The 18,692-nt window shown below is 49.8% G+C and overlaps 1 protein-coding gene across 6 annotated transcripts in view; it reads right to left on the minus strand.

Annotated features, from left to right (window-relative positions):
* Positions 1 to 18,692, minus strand: part of SYNE3 (spectrin repeat containing nuclear envelope family member 3) — a 91,923-nt gene that overhangs the window by 57,282 nt on the left and 15,949 nt on the right. The window contains exon 1 of one of the 6 annotated variants that reach the window (XM_033419557.2): positions 14,928 to 16,296. The exons of 2 other annotated variants lie outside the window; for them this stretch is intronic. In XM_033419557.2, the coding sequence (XP_033275448.1) occupies positions 14,928 to 14,967 (40 nt within the window). In that variant the 5' untranslated portion in view covers positions 14,968 to 16,296. Of the gene's footprint in view, positions 1 to 14,927; positions 17,465 to 18,692 lie in introns of those variants that run through there. 3 more of the 6 variants (XM_012531658.3, XM_033419601.2, XM_049705410.1) reach the window with 3 other exon arrangements.

Here is an 18,692-nt window from a genome sequence, read left to right on the forward strand (position 1 = left end):
GGAGCATCAAGTTACCAGCCCTTCGTTAATGTCGACTGAAAGAACAAATAAGCCAAGGAGATGACCCATAGTACTGGGCTGAGCAGGGTGGGAAGCCTTCCACAATGTGACAGGGAAGGTAGGAGAAAGAGCCCTGGGCGTGGAATCTGCACATTTGCCCTGAGCACGCCTTTGCCTCTCTGGGCCTCAGTTTCCCCATCTGCACACTGTGAGTGTTGAACAGAGGGTCTGTGAGGGTCTTTGAGGTTGTGGGTTGGAAGGGTCCGTATTACTGAGCTCTCTGTGAGCCACGCCAGCTGGGGCCTAGGCATCAGCCTCCGCCCTCAGACTGTCATCCTGGTCTGGGCCCTGGTCCCCTTCTCTCCCCACGGACCCCCCTCCTCGGCCAGTTCAGAGCACCCCTTCCAGCATCGTGGCCCCTCTAAGGCAGGCCGAGGTGAGTAGCCTCCCAGGGCCACGTGGAGACTCCGAAGGAGGTGGTCCTGGGGACCTTTTATACAGTGGTGGGCACACTTTTTTTATAAAGGGTCAGGTAGTGACTATCTTTATACTTTATCTATATACTTATAGTATATACTCTGCAGGTCATATACAGTCTCTGTTGCATATTCTTCTTTGATTTTACAGCCCTTAAAAAAGGTAAAACCCATTTCACATTCACTGCACCAAAACAGACGACTAGCCCAATGTGGCCTATGGGCCACAGTTTGCCAACTTCAGCTGTAGATGCCCCAAGGCTGTAACCAGCAGCTGCAGGGAGCCACAGCGGCCAGCAGGCAGAGTGAGCGGCTAAGTGACCCACAGGCATGTGTCCTGGGATTGGACAGATGTTGAGGCCAGAAGGACTTATAATTGGTCCTGGTGGTCTTGGGCCCGCTATTCACGAGCCGTGTGACATCTGGCCAGTCAGTTAACTTCTCTGAGTCCCCATCTCCTCACCTGGAAATGGGGTTTAGTCCTTTTGGGATGCTATAATAAAATATCACAGACCAGGTGGCTTACAAACAGCAGAAATTTACTTTTCACAGTTCTGGAGGCTGGAAGTCTGAGATCAGGGAGCCAGCACAGTCACGGGAGACCTGGTTGCAGACTTCTCATTGTATCTTCATGTGGAAGAAGGGGTTAGGGAGCTCTGTAGGGTCTCTTTTATAAGGGCACTAATCCCATTCATGAGGGCTCCACCCTCATGCTAGAACAGGATTAGAATCACCTCCCAGATGCCCTAACTCCTGACACCATCACATTGGGGGTCAGGATTCCAACAGGTGAATTCTGAGGGAACACAAATATGCAGACCATGGCATGGGGACAACACCTAGATTTGGTTAATGAAAAAACCTCCTACCCAGCACCTGGAACACATTCCATACTTGGAAGCAGTTCTGTTTTTACCCCAAATTCCTCTGGGGTCAGGTGGAGGGCTTTCCTTCTTTAGAAACCTGCATCCAGACGGAGGCTCTCACACCATCCCAAAGGTGGGTGTGGGGTAGGAATGGGGGTTACTAGCCATAGACTAATGCATCTGTGCATCTTAACAGCTGCTGGGTGCTCAGGCTTCAGAGACGAACCAGGTAAGGCTCTGGCCCATGGGGCTCCGTGTCCGGTGAGGGGTCCAAAGTGAGCTTTGAGAGAGGGGAGTGCAAGCTGAGTGGGAGGTGCTGCAAGGATGCTGGGGAGGCTCTCGACACACTGGGGGATGGGGAGGCTGGAGCTTGAGGATGGGGGGAGGCAATGAAGGAAGCAAGGGTCAGATCAGAGCCCCAGAGCCATGTCCAGGAGGCTGGGCTGGTCCCTGGGGGCAATCGGGAGCCAACATGGGCTCAGGTGGGAGTGACAACACTGATTGAGGTTCAGGCGAGTCACCCTGGCTGGGGTGGGCGCAGAAGGGAAGCCCTCGCCAAGGGGGTGGGGGGAGGGGGTCAGCGCAGACACGGGCAGCTGCATGAGGCCAAGGACCAGGCGGGAAGGCTGCAGGAGCGAGCATGGCAGGCACGCCTCTCTGGGAGGGAGGGGGACTCTCATCGTCCATGAGTTTGTCCTTCTTGGATTGGTTGAGTGGACACAGGATTTTAAAAAAATGGAACAATGCATTTTCCAAACATTTTGGCAAAAAAAAAAAAAAAAAAAAATGCTCAGGCCTTTTTTAAAAAGCTGTTTCCATTTCCAAGTCCCTTCTTGGGTAGCAGCCCTGGGGTGCTGCTGCAGGCAGCAAGGGAGTGGGGCTCCAGATGCACCTCTGGGCTGTCCCTGAGGAACCAGAGACAGGATGCAGGCCCTTTCTGGTTCAGGCCGGCGCTGGTCTGCTGCAGGAGATGGTTAGAAAGGAAGCAGCCTTGGTTTTCAGCGTCCCGTGTGGTTATCACAAATGACAGCCAGAAGAGAAATGATCTTTTTTCCTTGATGACAGACAAGCCAGGGCAGGGCAGATGACAGAGCAGAGGAGCAGACTCAAGAAAGAGCATGTGTTCCGATGCAACCCGGGTGAAAAGGCACCAGCCTGGGAGACTGACGCGTCCACAGGAGGTGACCGGGGACACAGCTCTCCCAGAAATGGACTGTGAGGCTGTACTTCAGGGGAGGCCAAGAAGGTTCCAGAATCTGAGCTCCAGGCCTGAGCCATCGAGTCAAAAGGGGAGAGCTCAGTTAGAGTCACAAGGAGGCCTCAGGGTGAACGCGCAGGCAGAAGTGCTATAAAGCAGTGTGCGGTTGGATGGAGCGGCGGGGGGGGGGGACGACGTGATGCAGACTTGGAAAAAAAAAGCCAACCAGGGAAGAGAAAAGGGTGCTGACATTTCCACCATGAAAGGCCTACGTCTGTGCTAAGCACTTGTCTACAAGTCATCCATTTGGTCCTTGAGGGTGGGTCACACAGGAGGGAGCAGAGGTAGGGCAGCAGGGCATCCTCTCAGGCAGAGAGCTTCTGCTGATTGGCAGAGGGACCTCAGAAGAACTTCCTCCCCCCCCCACACCGACCAGCACCTTCCTCTTAGAATATTGGGGGCCTCATCAGGCACCTGCTCAGAACCAGTGCTCAGTGGGCAAGGCTGCCGTCACCTTCCGCAATCGCAGACAAGAACACTGAGGCTGGAGTGTCCAGGGCACAGGGCCATCAGGGCAGCACTGAGATTTGAACTTTGTTCTGTCAGATTCCAAAGCCCAAAGACCGTGAGTCTGGTTGGACAGGGTTCAACCAGGCAGAGTGAATCCACTCTGAGTCCAGCTGTGAACCAGAGGGACCCGGCTCCATGGGGGTGAAGGAGCTGAGAAGCTGCCAGGAGACAAAAGGGAACCCAGAGATCGGCTACTTCCACACCTTGGCTGGAGGGGGCAAAGGAGGAGGTGATGTTACCAGACCCGGGCTGGGAGCCTCTAAGCGGCAGGAACTGGAGCCCCAAGGGAGGCATCACCCCAGCCAGGGCGGAAAGGCTGCTGTGGGCGAAATCCCTGGGCCAGCACAGGGGAACCTGAGCGATGCAGCCCGCAGGGGTCAACCCTCCTGTGACCCAGGGGACGGGAAGGAAGGTCTCCCAGCCCCGGCCTGCGAAGGCTGCCCATCTGTAGATGGAGAAGGACACCAGTTCCCTTTGCCCTGATTCCGGGCTGCCTGAGCAATGGGCCAAGCTGCAACTTGGTCTGCGGGGGACCAGCCTTGCAGGACAAAGGACAAGTTACTGGCACTGACACTGACCATTTGCCGGGTTGACCTTGAGGGGGAGTCCACGGGAAATAAATCAGGGCTCAGAACCCTGTGTCCTGGGGGCGGCGGGATTAGAGCCCTCCGTCCTCTCCCTTCCCCTTCCTGGGCCTGGGAAGCTGAGGCTGCAGGATGGAGGGCCCTACTTGGCTCTGTGGTGCCAGTGGTAAGGGTCAGACACCCCATAAGGACCAGGTTGGGACAGCTCCCCGCTCCAGCCCCTCCAACACCATAACGGCAATGTAAAACATTCTCTGGGAATGTGCAGACACTCTAATACCGCGTGCCATTCAATGATCTAGACACTCCAAGAATCCCGCTTAAGACGTAACCAAACCCCATTAGGGAATGCCCCTAAAACACGACACCAAATCCCTCCCAAGCACAGAGAGGGGCAAAGTCAGGTTCAAAGAGTGACTATTATGTGGCTGACATTATTAGTACCATTTTATAAGGACGTAAACTGAGACTCAGAAAAGCAAACAGCCGGCCAGAAAGTGGTGGATCCAGGATTAACAATAATAATTCTAACAGCCCACGGGCATCTTGCATTCTGTACGTGCCTGACTCCGTGATAAAGGGCTGACAGCTATTAACTTATTTATCCTACAAAGACTAATGAGACACTTATCCCTATTTTATGGTTGAGAAAACTGAGGACCAATGATACTAAGAACACTGCTCGAAAGTCAGATGGATGTTAAGTAACGGGGACAGGACTGGAACACAGGATGGCCTGAGTCCAGAGCCTTTGCTCTTAAACACCACGGTGCTACCCGGCTTCCACGCCCCCGCCTGTACCCCCCAGAACCCACTGAGAGCCGTCCACGCCTCCTGTGGGTCGTCTTCTATGAGCATCCGAGCTCCAGGAAGGTGCGCAGGGTGTCAACCTGGGGCTCCGCTCGAGAATCTAGAATTGGATTTAATAAACTGAGGCCCCGGCTGCCGGGCCGTCTCAGTCCTACGGTGTTCAGCCACCCTGGCCCTCTGCCAACCCAGCTGCCCCCTGGCATTTTGCTCTAGAACTCAGAACCTTCAGGATCCAGAACCAAGCAAACCCCAGCTCCCACGGCAGGCCCTACAGGCAAGTGCGCTTGCCCCTCCAACCTGGCCAGGGGCCCACACACACAGACGGACACAGCGCCCCGGCACGGGGCACACTCCCTTTCCCGCGACACGCTCGCCTTTCCTGTGACTCACTCCTGCGCTGCCACACACAGTTTCCACCCTTACTCACTCCCACTGCTCTCCCGTACACAGATGGGATTTCAGGAACCACGCAGCTGGTTTTAATCCCAAAGCCTATTCCAAGTGAATTCTGGGAACTCTTTTTTGTTTACTTATTGCAGATAATGTTACGGAGAAGCCACAGCTCAGAGCATCGTTCAGAGCGCCAGGATGGTCCTGGGCCGTGCTCTCTCATCTGGCATTCACAGAAGGTGATTTTGAGAGCAAAGTATGTAAGAAGCAGGGACCGGCACCCTCCGCAGCATCTTAATGGGTCATTGGACCAGGAACTCTCACACCATCGTATTTAATCTTACAACAGCCCTCCCAGGTTGCTGCATCTGGAGTTGGGAACAATTACTGGGGCTCTATCCCGTCAGAGATAACCACAGGCTTGCAGGGATTAAGGGACTGAACCAAAGCCACACAAACTACAGGGCACCACAACCCACCCTCTGTCCATGGGCTCGTCAATGTTCATACAAGAAACCCCGCTTAGTAACAGGGTTCTGGGGTCCACTTTACAATTGTAGCCACAAAGGGGACTGCTTTCAAGACGAGTGCTCTGAGAGGGATTCTCACATCAGCTTTGCCATCACTGACAAATGGTATTTGGTAGTGAAAGCCCACTGTGCTCTGGCCCACCTCCTTTCCCAGATAGCTGACTATAAAACAGCATTTCCAGTCACTCTGAAATTAACTAAACCCAAGCTCTCCGTCAAAAGGCACAGCGTGGAGGACGCTAGGATTTCTACCCGGGAAACGCTGGCCTTGCAAAGCACAGTCAAATATGGATGTCTGGGAGAGGGAGAGAATGCAAAGTGCAACTCTAAGAGAATGGGGTACCAAAGGCCCGACCTCCCAACTAGGACAGGGGCATCCCTTGGGCAAGGCAAGTGGCTCCAAGGTGCGGGGCCTCGGCTCCTTGGGCCAGGTGTGATTGGCTCAGGCTGCCGGGAGGGCAGCCAATTAGAGGGCACGAAGCGGAGGGCTCCCTGAGGGGGTTCTGAGAAGCATCCTACCAGCAGCCCTGGTCGCGTAGTCCCAGCCGGCTGCTGGGAGTGTGGCTAGGGGCGATCAGAGGCCGGGGAGGCAGGGACTGGCCATCAGTCGCGGGTCAGAGAGCAGCAGTGAGCAAGGCATCACACTAGTCCAGGACTGGGTGGGACACCGAGTGCTGCGGAGCGCAGGCGTGAGTCTGGGCAGACCAGTTAACGCTGCCCAGCCTACTGCTGATTCGGAAACGGGAGCTCTAGGTCGGTTTTGGTTTTTCACACTGTGGGTCGTGGCCCAACCCCATGCCTTGGCAGTGAAAGCACCCGCCGCACTCCCAAGTACCCTGTAGATGAAATCTCCAAGGTCTCGTCCCACCAGCGAGGGTTCCATCTGCCGTGTGGCAAGGCCCATCCCAGGTCCTGCTGAAGAAGATCTGGCCAAGGGGGTGGAGCTTCGGATGGATGTTGGCCCCTTGTCCCTGCGCCTTCCCTCCTCTCCCTTCCCCAGCAGCCCAAGGCAGCGTCTTCCGTGACAGCATGGCAGTGACAGATGTCCTCACACCTCCTCCCCAGGCCTCTCTCTTATTGGCCCTGGGAATCAGGGGCCCATGCCAGGCCCCCAGCGCCTCATACCTTCTCCTCAGGTGGGAATCTTCCCTGCAGAGGGGTGATTCCAACAGTCACCCCTGAACCCACCAGACCTGCTTTACCTTCCTGAACATCTCCCATGGAAGCAGTGCCCCTTCCCTGGACTGTCTGCACCACAGCCCAAGGGAGCGGGTTCAACCACAATGACCACACACACCTCCTGTGGCCCTCAAACCTGAATTACACATGAACAGACATAAATGTCCTTTGACAGATGAATGGGTAAAGAAGATGTGGTACATATATCTATATGTATATCTAGATATGCAATGGAATATTACTCAGCCATGAAAAAGAATGAAATCATGCCATTTGCAGCAACATAGATGGACCTAGAGATTATCATACTAAGTGATGTCAGATAGAAAAAGACAAATATCATATGATATCACTTATATGTGGAATCTCAAATATAACACAAATGAACCTATCTATGAAACAAAAACAGACTCACAGACATAGAGAACAGACTTGTGGTTGCCAAGGAAGGGAGGGTGGCCAAGGGAGTTTGGGGTTAGCAGATGCAAACTATTATATATAGAATGGATAAACAACAAGGCCCTACTGTATAGCACAGGGAACTATATTCTATACCCTGAGATAAACCATGAGAGAAAAGAATATTAAAAAATGTATGTATAGGGCTTCCCTGGTGGTGCAGTGGTTGAGAGTCCGCCTGCCGATGCACGGGACACAGGTTCGTGCCCCTGTCCGGGAAGATCTCACATGCCATGGAGCGGCTGGGCCCGTGAGCCATGGCCGCTGAGCCTGCGCGTCCAGAGCCTGTGCTCTGCAACGGAAGCGGCCACAACAGTGAGAGGCCCGAATACCGAAAAAAAAAAAAAAAAAAAAAAGTACATATATAACTGAATCACTTTGCTGTACAGCAGAAACTAACCCAACACTGTAAATCCACTATACTTCAATTAAAGAAAAAATATAGTTGTGAAAAGAAAAAGAAAAGAAAATTATGGCTGCACAATAATATACTTTCAGAACCACTCTTATCAAGAAGACTTCAGAAATGAGAGCTTTCTACTAGATGAAAACATCTTTGTATTCAAAAGCATTGCATCAAGATATAGGGTTTTTATTTTTTTGTTTGTCTTTATTAGATAAAAATTTCAAAACTTCTCATAGAACTCATGGTCTTGGGGCTCCCCTGGAGGTCCAGTGGTTAAGACTCCGCACTTCCATTGCAAGGGGCACGGGTTCGATCCCTCGTCCAGGAACTAGGATCCCACATGCCGCTCGGTGAAGCCAAAAAAAAACACCTCATGGTCTCCAGAGAAATCCTCCTCATACCCCAATCTGAGAAACCCTGGCCTGGAGGATGAAGGGGACTCCTCAGGGACCCTCAAGGATGAGGCTCCTACCTAACCTACAGCCCTGACTCACCAAGGTGCCCCTGGTCCCTGCACGCCAGCTGTACCACACTGCTGAAGTTTCTAGAAGCTTAGAATCTTGAGTGCTGCCTCCCTAGCCTAGTTCTGCCTGGTGAGCCTCCCCTACCCCAATACACACCTCCTTCTAGCAGACTCTTCCCTGTTCTTTCAAGATTCAGTTCACTCACAGGGGAAACCCTTCCAGCTTCCTTCCCCCCATAGTAACAGCTCCTCCCTTCCTTGGGTGCCCACGGGACCCTGTGCATGTTACCACTTACTATCCGTTCACTAAACACTCTGAATTTTCCCATGGTCTCCATCCAACAACCCCAGGAGGAAGGTACTACTATCAGTTCCATCCCACAGTGAGAAAACTGGAGTTTAGGGAGGCAAGGTGAGTAGCCATGAATCCAAGACGGAACCCAGAAGATTGACCCCACACTTCATGCTTTGTTGTTCGTATCTGTTGACACAAACAAGTTCTCTGAAGGAGGGCAGGGTCAGATTCATCTTACTGATTGACTGGAGATGGGGTGGCCTTTGTTTTTAACAGGTTTATTTGGGGGTAAAATTGATAAACAATAAACACATTTCAACTGCAGAGTTCGACAAGTTTTAACATATATACCTACAAAACCATCACCCCAATCAAGATAATGAACACACCCATTACCCCAAAAGTTTCCTGATTCCACTTCTAATCCTTCCCTCCTGCCCACACCCTGACCCAGTCAACCGCTGATGTGCTTACTGTCTCTAGAGGTTAGTTTGCATTTTCTGGAGATTTTTACGTAAATGGAATTTTATATATATATATATCCACACATGTATATATACACATACATATATATACACATATATGTATATACATGGGGGGCAGGTGATGTGGTCCTGGCTTCTTCCACTCAGCATAATTAGTCTGAGATTCATCCACGTTGTTGCCTGTATCAGTGGTCCATTCCTTTCCATTGCTGCGTAATATTCCATAGTGGGTGGAGACCCGCCGATGGACAGTTTTTGGCTATTACAAATAAAGCTGCTCTAAACGCTTGTGTGTGGACATACACTTTCATTTCTCTTGCAAAAATACCTAAGAGTGGGACTTCCCTGCTGGCGCAATGGTTAAGAATCTGCCTGACAATTCGGGGGACACTGGTTCGATCCCTGGTCCGGGAAGATCCCACATGTCGCGGAGCAAGTAAACCCGTGAGCCACAACTACTGAGCCTGCGCTCTAGAGGCCGTGCTCCCCAACAAGAGAAGCCACCGCAATGAGAAGCCCGCGCACCGCAACGAAGAGTATCCGCTGCTCGCCACAACTAGAGAAAGCCCGCGCGCAGCAACGAAGACCCAACGCAGCCAAAAAAAACAGAAAATAAAAAAAATAAAAATACCTAGGAGTGGAGTGGCTGGATCAGATGGTAGGTGTATGTTTACATTCACACTATTTTCCAAAGCAGCCACGCCACTTTTCATTCCCACCAGCAGTGGATGAGAGTTCCCGTTCCCACACGGCCCTCTATGGTCAGTCTTTTTAATCTTAGCCCTTTTAACCAGTGAGTAATGAAATCTCATTGTGGTTTTAATTTGCAGTCCCTAACGGCGAACCGTCTGATTGCCTTTGCGTTTGTACTTTAGGACAAGTTACTAAGCTCCAGAGTGCGCTCAGCACTTCCCAGGCTCCTCCTCCTTTAAGGCTACCGTGCTCAGTGCGGGCCCGGTAGGCTGGAGGCTAAGGGAGTGAGGAGGTGAGTGATGGGGAGACAGCCAGCAGGAAGTTGCTCCAATTTCGAGGGCGCTGCCGGCTGACTCCTTGAACCAACAGCCAGGAGTGTGTAAAAACAGATAAATGGAGTCCCTCACGTGTGCGTGGGGCTCTCGGAGCTCCCAAAGAGCAGTGCCATGGGGCCCTTATCCATGCTCCTGCGGGCCCCTGGTTCAGTAGGGACCTGGATGTCTGCTCAACAAGTCGTGCGGCTGCCACGGGGTCTCCCAGCGTCCAGGATGGAAATCAACAACTTCCGAGTCAGTAGTCCAGCACCACTGAACTCAGCCTGCTGTTCTCATTTGAATGTGAACTGCCCATCTTGATCACTGCTACCTTGATCAAGGTACCTGAGACAGACACTGACACACAGTAAGTGCTCACAAATGTTCACGGGTGGATAGATAAATCTGGAAAATACAAAGAATAATATTTACCCCCATTGGCATTTAGTAGGTACTTGATAATTGTTAGTTCTGGTCTTTTTATAAATTTAATTAATTGATTAATTGATTAATTTTTGGCCATGCCCCGTGGCTTGCGGGATCATAGTTCCCCGACCAGGGATTGAACCCAGGTCCCGGCAATGAAGGCGCTGAGTCCTAACCACTGGACCGCCAGGGAACTCCCTGGTCTTTTTTATTAAAAGGAATATGTGTGAAGCCAGAAGGAGCATCTTACCAGCCTTATTTGGTCCTCAATATACACAAGCTGCAGGTTCAGGGAACCTTGAGAAAGGCAGGGATGGGGGAAGGGTGGACACCAGCACAGACTCTGTTAACCCCCAAATCAGAGTCTTCCTTCAGGCCATGGGTTGGGGGCAGAGCAGGCCCCAAAATGGAATTAGGGAGCATGGGGTCCAGCGCAGGCTCTGCCACTAACCAGCTCCAAACACCAGTCTCTTTGGTCAAATGAGAGCAAGAATTTCTGCCTGACCTCCTCTCTGAGATGGGGGAGCTTTAAACGGGAAGATTGTTTTGAAGGGAAGGGGCACATCCGATTCACCTCCGGGCTTTTTTTTTTTTTAAACAGAACAGCTGTTAGGAAGGGACGTATACACTGCGGAGAAGCTCTGCTTTATTCAAAGGCACAGAACCGTAATGATCATCAGGCAACCTATAGGCTAATTGTACCATGTTCCCATGTCACACCGTGTAATAGCCATGGGCTATAGTAACCAACTGTGTAGCAGGCCTAACACTGGGGTCAGTGCTACACCGTTCCAAGCTACAATTCCAACCTGTAATAACCAGAGACCTTAATAAGAGCTGGCTCCTTGTACCAGGCCATGTTCCTAGAGCACCTTATAGTGCTTTAGAAACAAATAGGCTACCGGGTAGGTGCTAATATAAAACCCCATATTAGAAGGTAAGGAAGCAAAGCACAGAGATGTTAAATGACTTTCCCCAAAGCGTGCAAAGCAGGGACTGAAACTCGGGCAGCTTGGCTCCAGAGCCTTTTCCTTAACCACAGCGCCTTGCCCGGAGACAAGAGGTCAGTAGTCGCCTGGTCAGTGCATTAGGGCTGGTTAAATGCAAGTTAAGAAGGAGCTGCTGCTGGACGGCATGTGGAAGAGCTGTGAAATATACTACACAGCTCACCCGACCATTCTTCAGATACTGCCCAGAGCAAGCGCTCACATTTGGGCCAGGCCTATGGCCCTACCAGCAATGCCGAGTTTTGCCATCTGCCCCCCTCCCCCTGCACCTGCAGCCCTTGGGACACAGTGCCAACCAGAACACACCACTCAGCTCCACGACTGTTATTGACGTGTCTGTCTTCCCATTAGACTGTTGCTCTCAAGGGCAGAGGCTGTGTCTCATCTGCTCTGTATACCCAGGCCTGGAGCACAGCCAGCCTGGAGGAGGATGGCGGTGTTGCTTACTAAGTGAGCACAACACTAATATTCTTGGAAAAGCAGGGCTGGCTCCCATGGGGCCAGGCCAGGGTAGGGAGTTCCTGAAACTGCCCACAGGTTTCAGACTGGCTCCAGATCTCAGGCTGCAGGGCTAGGCCTCATGGGACACCCCCAGGAGCCAGTGAAAAGTACTGCGGAAACCTCCCTACATTTCCGCATGTAACAATTGGACCAGGACTTCCCCAGCGGTCCAGTGGTTAAGACTCCATGCTTCCACTGCAGGGGCTCGGGTTTGATCCCTGGTCAGGGAACTAAGATCCCACATGTCATGCAACTCGGACAAAAACAGACAAACAAACAACAACAAAAACAATTGGACCCCCTCTCAGGAATCTTCTTATCTAGCTGTGCCATTTTACAGATGGGGAGACTGAGGCTTAGAGAAGGCGAGAGACCCACCCAAGATCTTGCAGCAGCTCAGTGGCAGAGCTATGGCCAGGACTCATCTTGGTATAAAAACATCTCTGCCTCTGAAGGAAAGCATTACATTTCTTCAAAATAACCCACGGATAAGAAACAATCAACTCTCATATTTATAGACAATTAATTTTCAACAAGCGTGCCAAGACAATTTAACGGGAAAAGAATAGTCTTTTTAACAAATGGTGCTGGGACAACTGGATATCCACGTGCAAAAGAATGAACTTGGACCACTACCCCACACTATATACAAAAATTAACTCAAAATAGATCAAAGGCCAAATTGTAAGAGCCAAAACTATAAAACTCATTGAAGAAAACGTAGGTGCAAATGTTCCTGACCTTGGGTTAGGCACTGATTTCTTAGATGTGACACCAAAAGCACAAGCAACAAAAGAAAAAAAGAAAGATAAACTGGACTTTATCAAAATTAAAAACGTTTGTGTTTCAAAGGACACCATCGAGAAAGTGAAACAACAACCCACAGAACGGAAGAAAATTTTGCACATCATTTACCCACTAAGGGACTTATATCTAGAAAGACAAAAACCCAATTATAAAATTGGCAAAAGATCTGAATAGACAGTTCTTCAAAGACGACGTACATACGAATAGCCAATAAGCACATGAAAAGATGCTCAACGTCATTAGCCATCAGGGAAATGCAAATTAAAACCAAAAGGAGATGCCACTTCCCATACATAAGGATGGCTATAATCAAAACAACAGACAATAACAAAGTATCGGTGAAGATGTGGAGAAAGGGGAACGCTCTTATGCTGCTGGTGAGAATATAAAAAGTATAGCCACTTTGAAAAGCAGCCTGGCAGTTCCTCAAATGATTAAACACAGAGTTACCACATGATCCAGCGATTCCACTCCTAGGTATATTCCAAGAGAAATGAAAACATATGTCCACACAAAAACTTATACACAAATGTTCATGAGAGCCGAAAAAGTGGAAACAACCCAAATGTCTGTCAACTTATGAACGGATAAATAAAATATGTTACATCCATACCATGGAATATTACTCAGCAATAAAAAGGAATGAAGTAGTGATGCGGTTACAACATGTAAGAACCTTGAAAACATGATGCTAAGTGAAAGAAGCCAATCACAAAGGGCCACATCTTGTATGGTTCCACTTACACGCAATGTGTAGAACAGGCGGGTCTGTAGAGACAGAAGGGAAATGGGTGGTGCCCAGGGCTGGGGTGAGTGCATGGGTGGACCGGGGATTGTGCGGGTTTGGGGTGGGGTAGTAAAAATGCTCTAAAAATGACTGGGGTGATGTTTTTACAACTCTGTGAATATACAAAAAGGCATGGAATTGTACACTTTAAATGCACCCATTTAAATGGTATACTGTGAATTATAGCTCAATAAAACTTTTTCTGTAAAAGAAATAATCAAAATCTCCAAACTAAGAGGGCCCTTCAAACAGACCTAATTTAAGCACCCATTCCTGTGAGAAACAGACCCACCCCCGTGAGAAGTTACTCAATTCAATTGACAGCATTTGCTGAGTTAACACTAAAAATATTTTTTATACTTGAGAGGCAGGTCTTTTTTTTTTTTTTTAGACAAAATAATTTAAATGTTCTTAAATATTAAGAACATAAAATATCCAAAAACTATGACAATATTTCTGTTTTACATTATGGACAATTACAGAGAGAGAGATCAGAGACATAGATTTATGTTAACATTAAGAGTGACAAAAAGAATTCAAGACACAAAAATGACAGGGGAGAGCCAGTGAGAGGCAGGTCTTAATGCTCATTCCCATTTTACAGACGAGGGCACTGAGATGGAGCAGTTTCGTGCTCTGCCCAAGGTCCCAGAGCTACTAGTTAGGAGATAAGGAGTCAAATCCAAGACCAGTCGGCTTTAACATCCAGATGTACACAGCGGTGAGCCAGGCGCAGGCCGCGGGTTATAAACACGGTCTGCGTGACCGCAGACTCTGAGGCTCTTATATGCTCAAATGGAGCGGCACATGAGAAACTCTCGGAGCCTAGAGAGTGGAGCAATGATGCTGATTAGGGGATCCAGGGAGGGGTTCACAGACGAGGGGACACATTGACTGAGATGGAAGGATGAGCAGGGTCTGGATAAGATGACAAGTGCGAAAGGGTATAACAAGCTGTTGGAGCAGCATAAGCAAAAGCTGGGAAAGTGCAACGCCAAGTTCACGCTGCAGAGTGGGCTTGGGAATTGTTAAAGGAAGCTGTGACGGACAGGCAGGCAGGGGAGTGAGAGGGGTGCACTGACTTCCCTCTGTGGGCACTAGGGAACCAGCGAGGGTCTGTAAGCAAGGGAGTGGCGTGCTCTGATCAGTGACAGACCCACAGGCAGGGAGGGCAGCGCCTGACCAATTGTCTGGAAACAATGTTGCACTGAAAAGGGTCCAGGCAACCTGGAACCTTCAATCACCTGCTAGGAAATGCTTTGTAAAGTGCTGTTTGACCCCAAGGCATTCTTTTTATTGGAAACCTGCTCTTCCACAAAGAAACCAGAGTTCAAGTCCAAGGATCTTTTCTCCACTGCTGACTGAATGTGCAAATATCTGATCAGCTGTGGGGAGCGGCTGTCATTCCTCCCCACGGTGTCTGCCCTTGAAGCTAGTCCCCACGACCCCCTCCCAGCAAAGCCCCCAGCCTCGCACCCCAGCCTCGCACCCCAGCCAACACTGTTTGGTGGGTAACGAGTGTTCTGCCTGCTCCTACCCTGTCCCCACCCCAGGTCATCTGTGACCTTATGATTGCCCTGGGTGAGTGTCAAGGTCATCATGAGTCTTAACTTTTGTATGCCAAAGGAGGCCCCTGTGGGTTGGGGAAAATGTCACCCAGAGTTCCCATGTATGAGGCTACCTGCTGGGTGCCAGGTGCTGGGCAGGTGCGGTGCATCCATTACCACCAACCACCAAGGCAGGGGCGACCGCGTCACCTTACAGATGGGGAAACTGAGGCTCAGAAGGGCCAGCTCTCCTGCCCAGGTCAGACAGCTACCGAGGCGCAGTCAGGGGCAGGCCCGGATCTGCTGGGCTCCAGCGCCCATGCCGTGCTGCAAGACGGCCAGCAAAAGGAGGAAGTGAGTCAGGAAGGCAGAAGAAGGAGGGTTCCTTTTTGAGTCAGAACAGGATGTCCCATCCCATAGCCGACTGATACAGAGGCCGGGGGTGGGGGGGCAGATGAACCCCTGCAGGTCAGACTGACGAGGTGCCCAGGCCAAGTCCTCTGCAGGGAGCGTGCCTGAGATGGGGGACTAGCTGAGAGGCATGCCCAGTTTGGGCGGGACTGCGATGGGCCCAGTGATGCCAGGCCTCTCAGTGTATGGCTCGAAATGAATCAGGCCAGATGGGGCACCAACCAGGCTGTGGAGGCCCGACCTGGGTTTCCAGGAACTGACGGCCGAGAAAAACCCAGCTCACCCTCACTTCTCTCCCTCTGTGCCTCTCACTCCATCCAGCCGCCAGGCCAGGTGATGATGAAGGGCGTGCCCTCCAAGGACCCGTGTGAACAGGCAGAGAGAGGGGCCCATCTCACCTTCTAACCCAGAGCCACACCAGGGCCAACTTCCCTCTGTTCCAGAGCTTGGGAGACGCTTTATTCATTTAATGACAGATCTTGTTGCAACGCCTGCTCCGTACCAGATGCTGTGGTTGGTGAAGATCAGAGAGGTGAACAGGACCGACCAGATCCTGCACCCTTGGGTCACCTGACAGCTCAGGCTCCCTTCCTTCTGCTGGAAGGTGGACACAGTGTTCAGAGTCTTCTCAACACCCTCCCGGCCCCCGCAGTCTCTACAATACGGCATTTCTTGACCTGAGACCTTCTGGTATCCACTAGCTCACCTCACAAGTGTCCCGTGGGTAGCACTCACTAAATTCACTTTTCAAAATGTGTCTGTGACGACTTCCCTGGTGGCGCAGTGATTAAGAATCCGCCTGCCAATGCAAGGGACGCTGGTTCGAGCCCTGGCCCGGGAAGATCCCACATGCCACAGAGCCATTAAGCCCGTGGGCCACAACCGCTGAGCCTGAGCTCTAGAGCCCACGAGCCACAACTACTGAGTCCACGTGCCACAACTACTGAAGCCTGCGTGCCTAGAACCCGTGCTCCGCAACAAGAGAAGCCATGACAATCCGCACTGCAACGAAGAGTAGCCCCCGCTCACCGCGACTAGAGAAAGCCCGCGCACGGCAACAAAGACCCAACACAGCCAAAAATAAATAAATGTATTAAAAAAACACAAAATGTCTCTGTGGACCAGGGGTTTTAACCTGCCCGCCTCCCCGACAATGGGTGAGACCCCCTGGATTAGGCTATGAGGGCTCCCAGAGCCTCCTGACATCTTATGCAGCATCTTGTGTGTAGGCTTATTCTCCTGGCAAGGTCTGCAGGTCTCATCAGCTTCCCGAAGGCCCCCTGACTAGCGCTACACCAGACTCATGGTGTTAATTATCAACATTTCTCCTTGTAAATGACCCAGAATATTCCCTGGGGTGGATGTCACAAACTTTCCTTAATCATTTCCATTTTGCTGGACAGTTATGTCACATTTTTGTTGTTTTTCTCAGTTCGGCTAGAACATTTGCAAACTTATGACTGATTTAACATTTGAGCAAGATGTGTACCCCCCTGGCCACAAAGCAGAGCCCTAACCTACTTTAGTATTATCCCGCCCAAGAGGTCTTTTTCTGACCGGGAGAATTCATTTTTCTCTTCGGCATCAGCAGCTGGCCTTCTTTTCAGGGCTGTTTTCCACAAAGAAACAAAGTTTGTGGTCACATGGCTGAAGCTGCCTGGTGTGTAACAAGGAGGACCAGAGACTAACCAAATCTGGGTGATGTTGGGTGGTTAGGCTGGGCTGGGCAGGGCGGGGCTCACTCCTGGTGAGTCACTGCGCTGGACACCCTCCGCCCACCACATGCACACGCGCGCGCACACACACACACACACACACACACAGTCACGGTCACAAAGGCCTGCCTCTTCCAGGACACTTCCTAACAGCTGCTAAGCATTTAGACCCTAGAGCCAACTGGCTGAGCAGATTCAGGCCTAACTTTGCTGCTGAAAAACAATGAGGCCTCAGTCAAGTGGATTCAACTCCTCTGACTTCACTTTCTCATCTGTAAAATGGAAGTAATAATAGTATGAACTTCTTTTCACTGATCTGATTAAGTGAGTTATACTGGTAAACGGTGCCGGTAACCAGTAGGTGCTATATAAATGTTTTAGATAAATATTGAGAAAAAAAAGATGCCACTTAACTGTCCAGCAAAAAGAAAATGGTTAAGGAAAGTTGATGACATCCATCCCGTGGAATATCCTGGGCCATTTACACTGAGAAACGTGATGATTAACACCATGGAATAATGCTGTGTCTGAAGAGAAAAAAGAGCACGTTGCACACTATTTATAATAGCCAAGACATGGAAGCAACCTAGATGTCGATCGACAGATGAATGGATAAAGAAGATGTGGTATACACACACATACACACACACACACACACACACACAGTGGAATACTACTCAGCCATAAAAAAGAATGAAATAATGCCATTTGCAGCAACATGGATGGACCCAGAGATTATCATACTAAGTGAAGTAAGTCAGACAGAGAAAGACAAATAGCATGTGATATCACTTACATGAGGACTCTAAAATATGACATAAATGAACTTACAAGACAGAAACAGACTCACAGACATAAAAAACAAACTTATGGTTACCAAAGAGGAAAGGGGGGAGAGGGATAAATTAGGAGTTTGGGATTAGCAGATACAAACTGCTATATATAAAATAGATAATCAACAAGGTCCTACTGTATAGCACAGGGAACTACTATTCACTATCGTGTAATAAACTATAATGGAAAAGAATATGAAAAAGCATAATGAATCACCTGGCTGTACACCTGAAACTAACACAACATTGTAAATCAACTACACTTCAATTAAAACTCTTTGCCCTCTAGACCAACGGTTGAAAAGTTTTTCTGGAATGGGTCCGACAGTAAATATTTTAGGCTTTGTAAGCCAGATGGTCTCTGTCACAACTATTCAAATCTGTAGCTGTAGCGTGAAAACAGCCATAGGCAGTATGTAAATGATGAGCATGGCGGTGTTCCAGTAAAACCTTGTTTACAAAATCATGTGGCATTTGGGCTGTGGGCTGCAGTTTGCCAACTCCTCTTGTGCAAATTATACAAAAACTGTGTGAGAAAAGATAAAGATTGAAAGGAACACAGGAAAAAGTAGAAGGTTCTCTTAGAGCACTGGAATCACAGGCACATTGTTTAAATGTCAATTTCTTTAAGGTGGTAGTAGTAGTTTTTTAAAAAATTAAAGTACTTTAAGACTGCGTACATTCTAATAACAAATTAAGAGATCTCACAGTTCCATTCGACTTTTTAAAATAAGTTAGAATTAGGAAGCCCAGCTTTCACATTATGCTGTATAGAAAACGTAGTCCATGAAGTATGGCCAGCGTGGGACTGAATCTGGCTTCTTTATCTACTAGCTGTGTGACCCCAGGCAAGTTTATTAACCTCTCTGTTCCTCAGTTTCCTTGTTTGTAAAGTGAGGATACCAATGGCACCAGCAAGCATACAAAGGCCCGGCACTGG

Source organism: Orcinus orca, chromosome 2 (assembly GCF_937001465.1).
Source record: "Orcinus orca chromosome 2, mOrcOrc1.1, whole genome shotgun sequence".
Taxonomy (NCBI): domain Eukaryota; kingdom Metazoa; phylum Chordata; class Mammalia; order Artiodactyla; family Delphinidae; genus Orcinus; species Orcinus orca.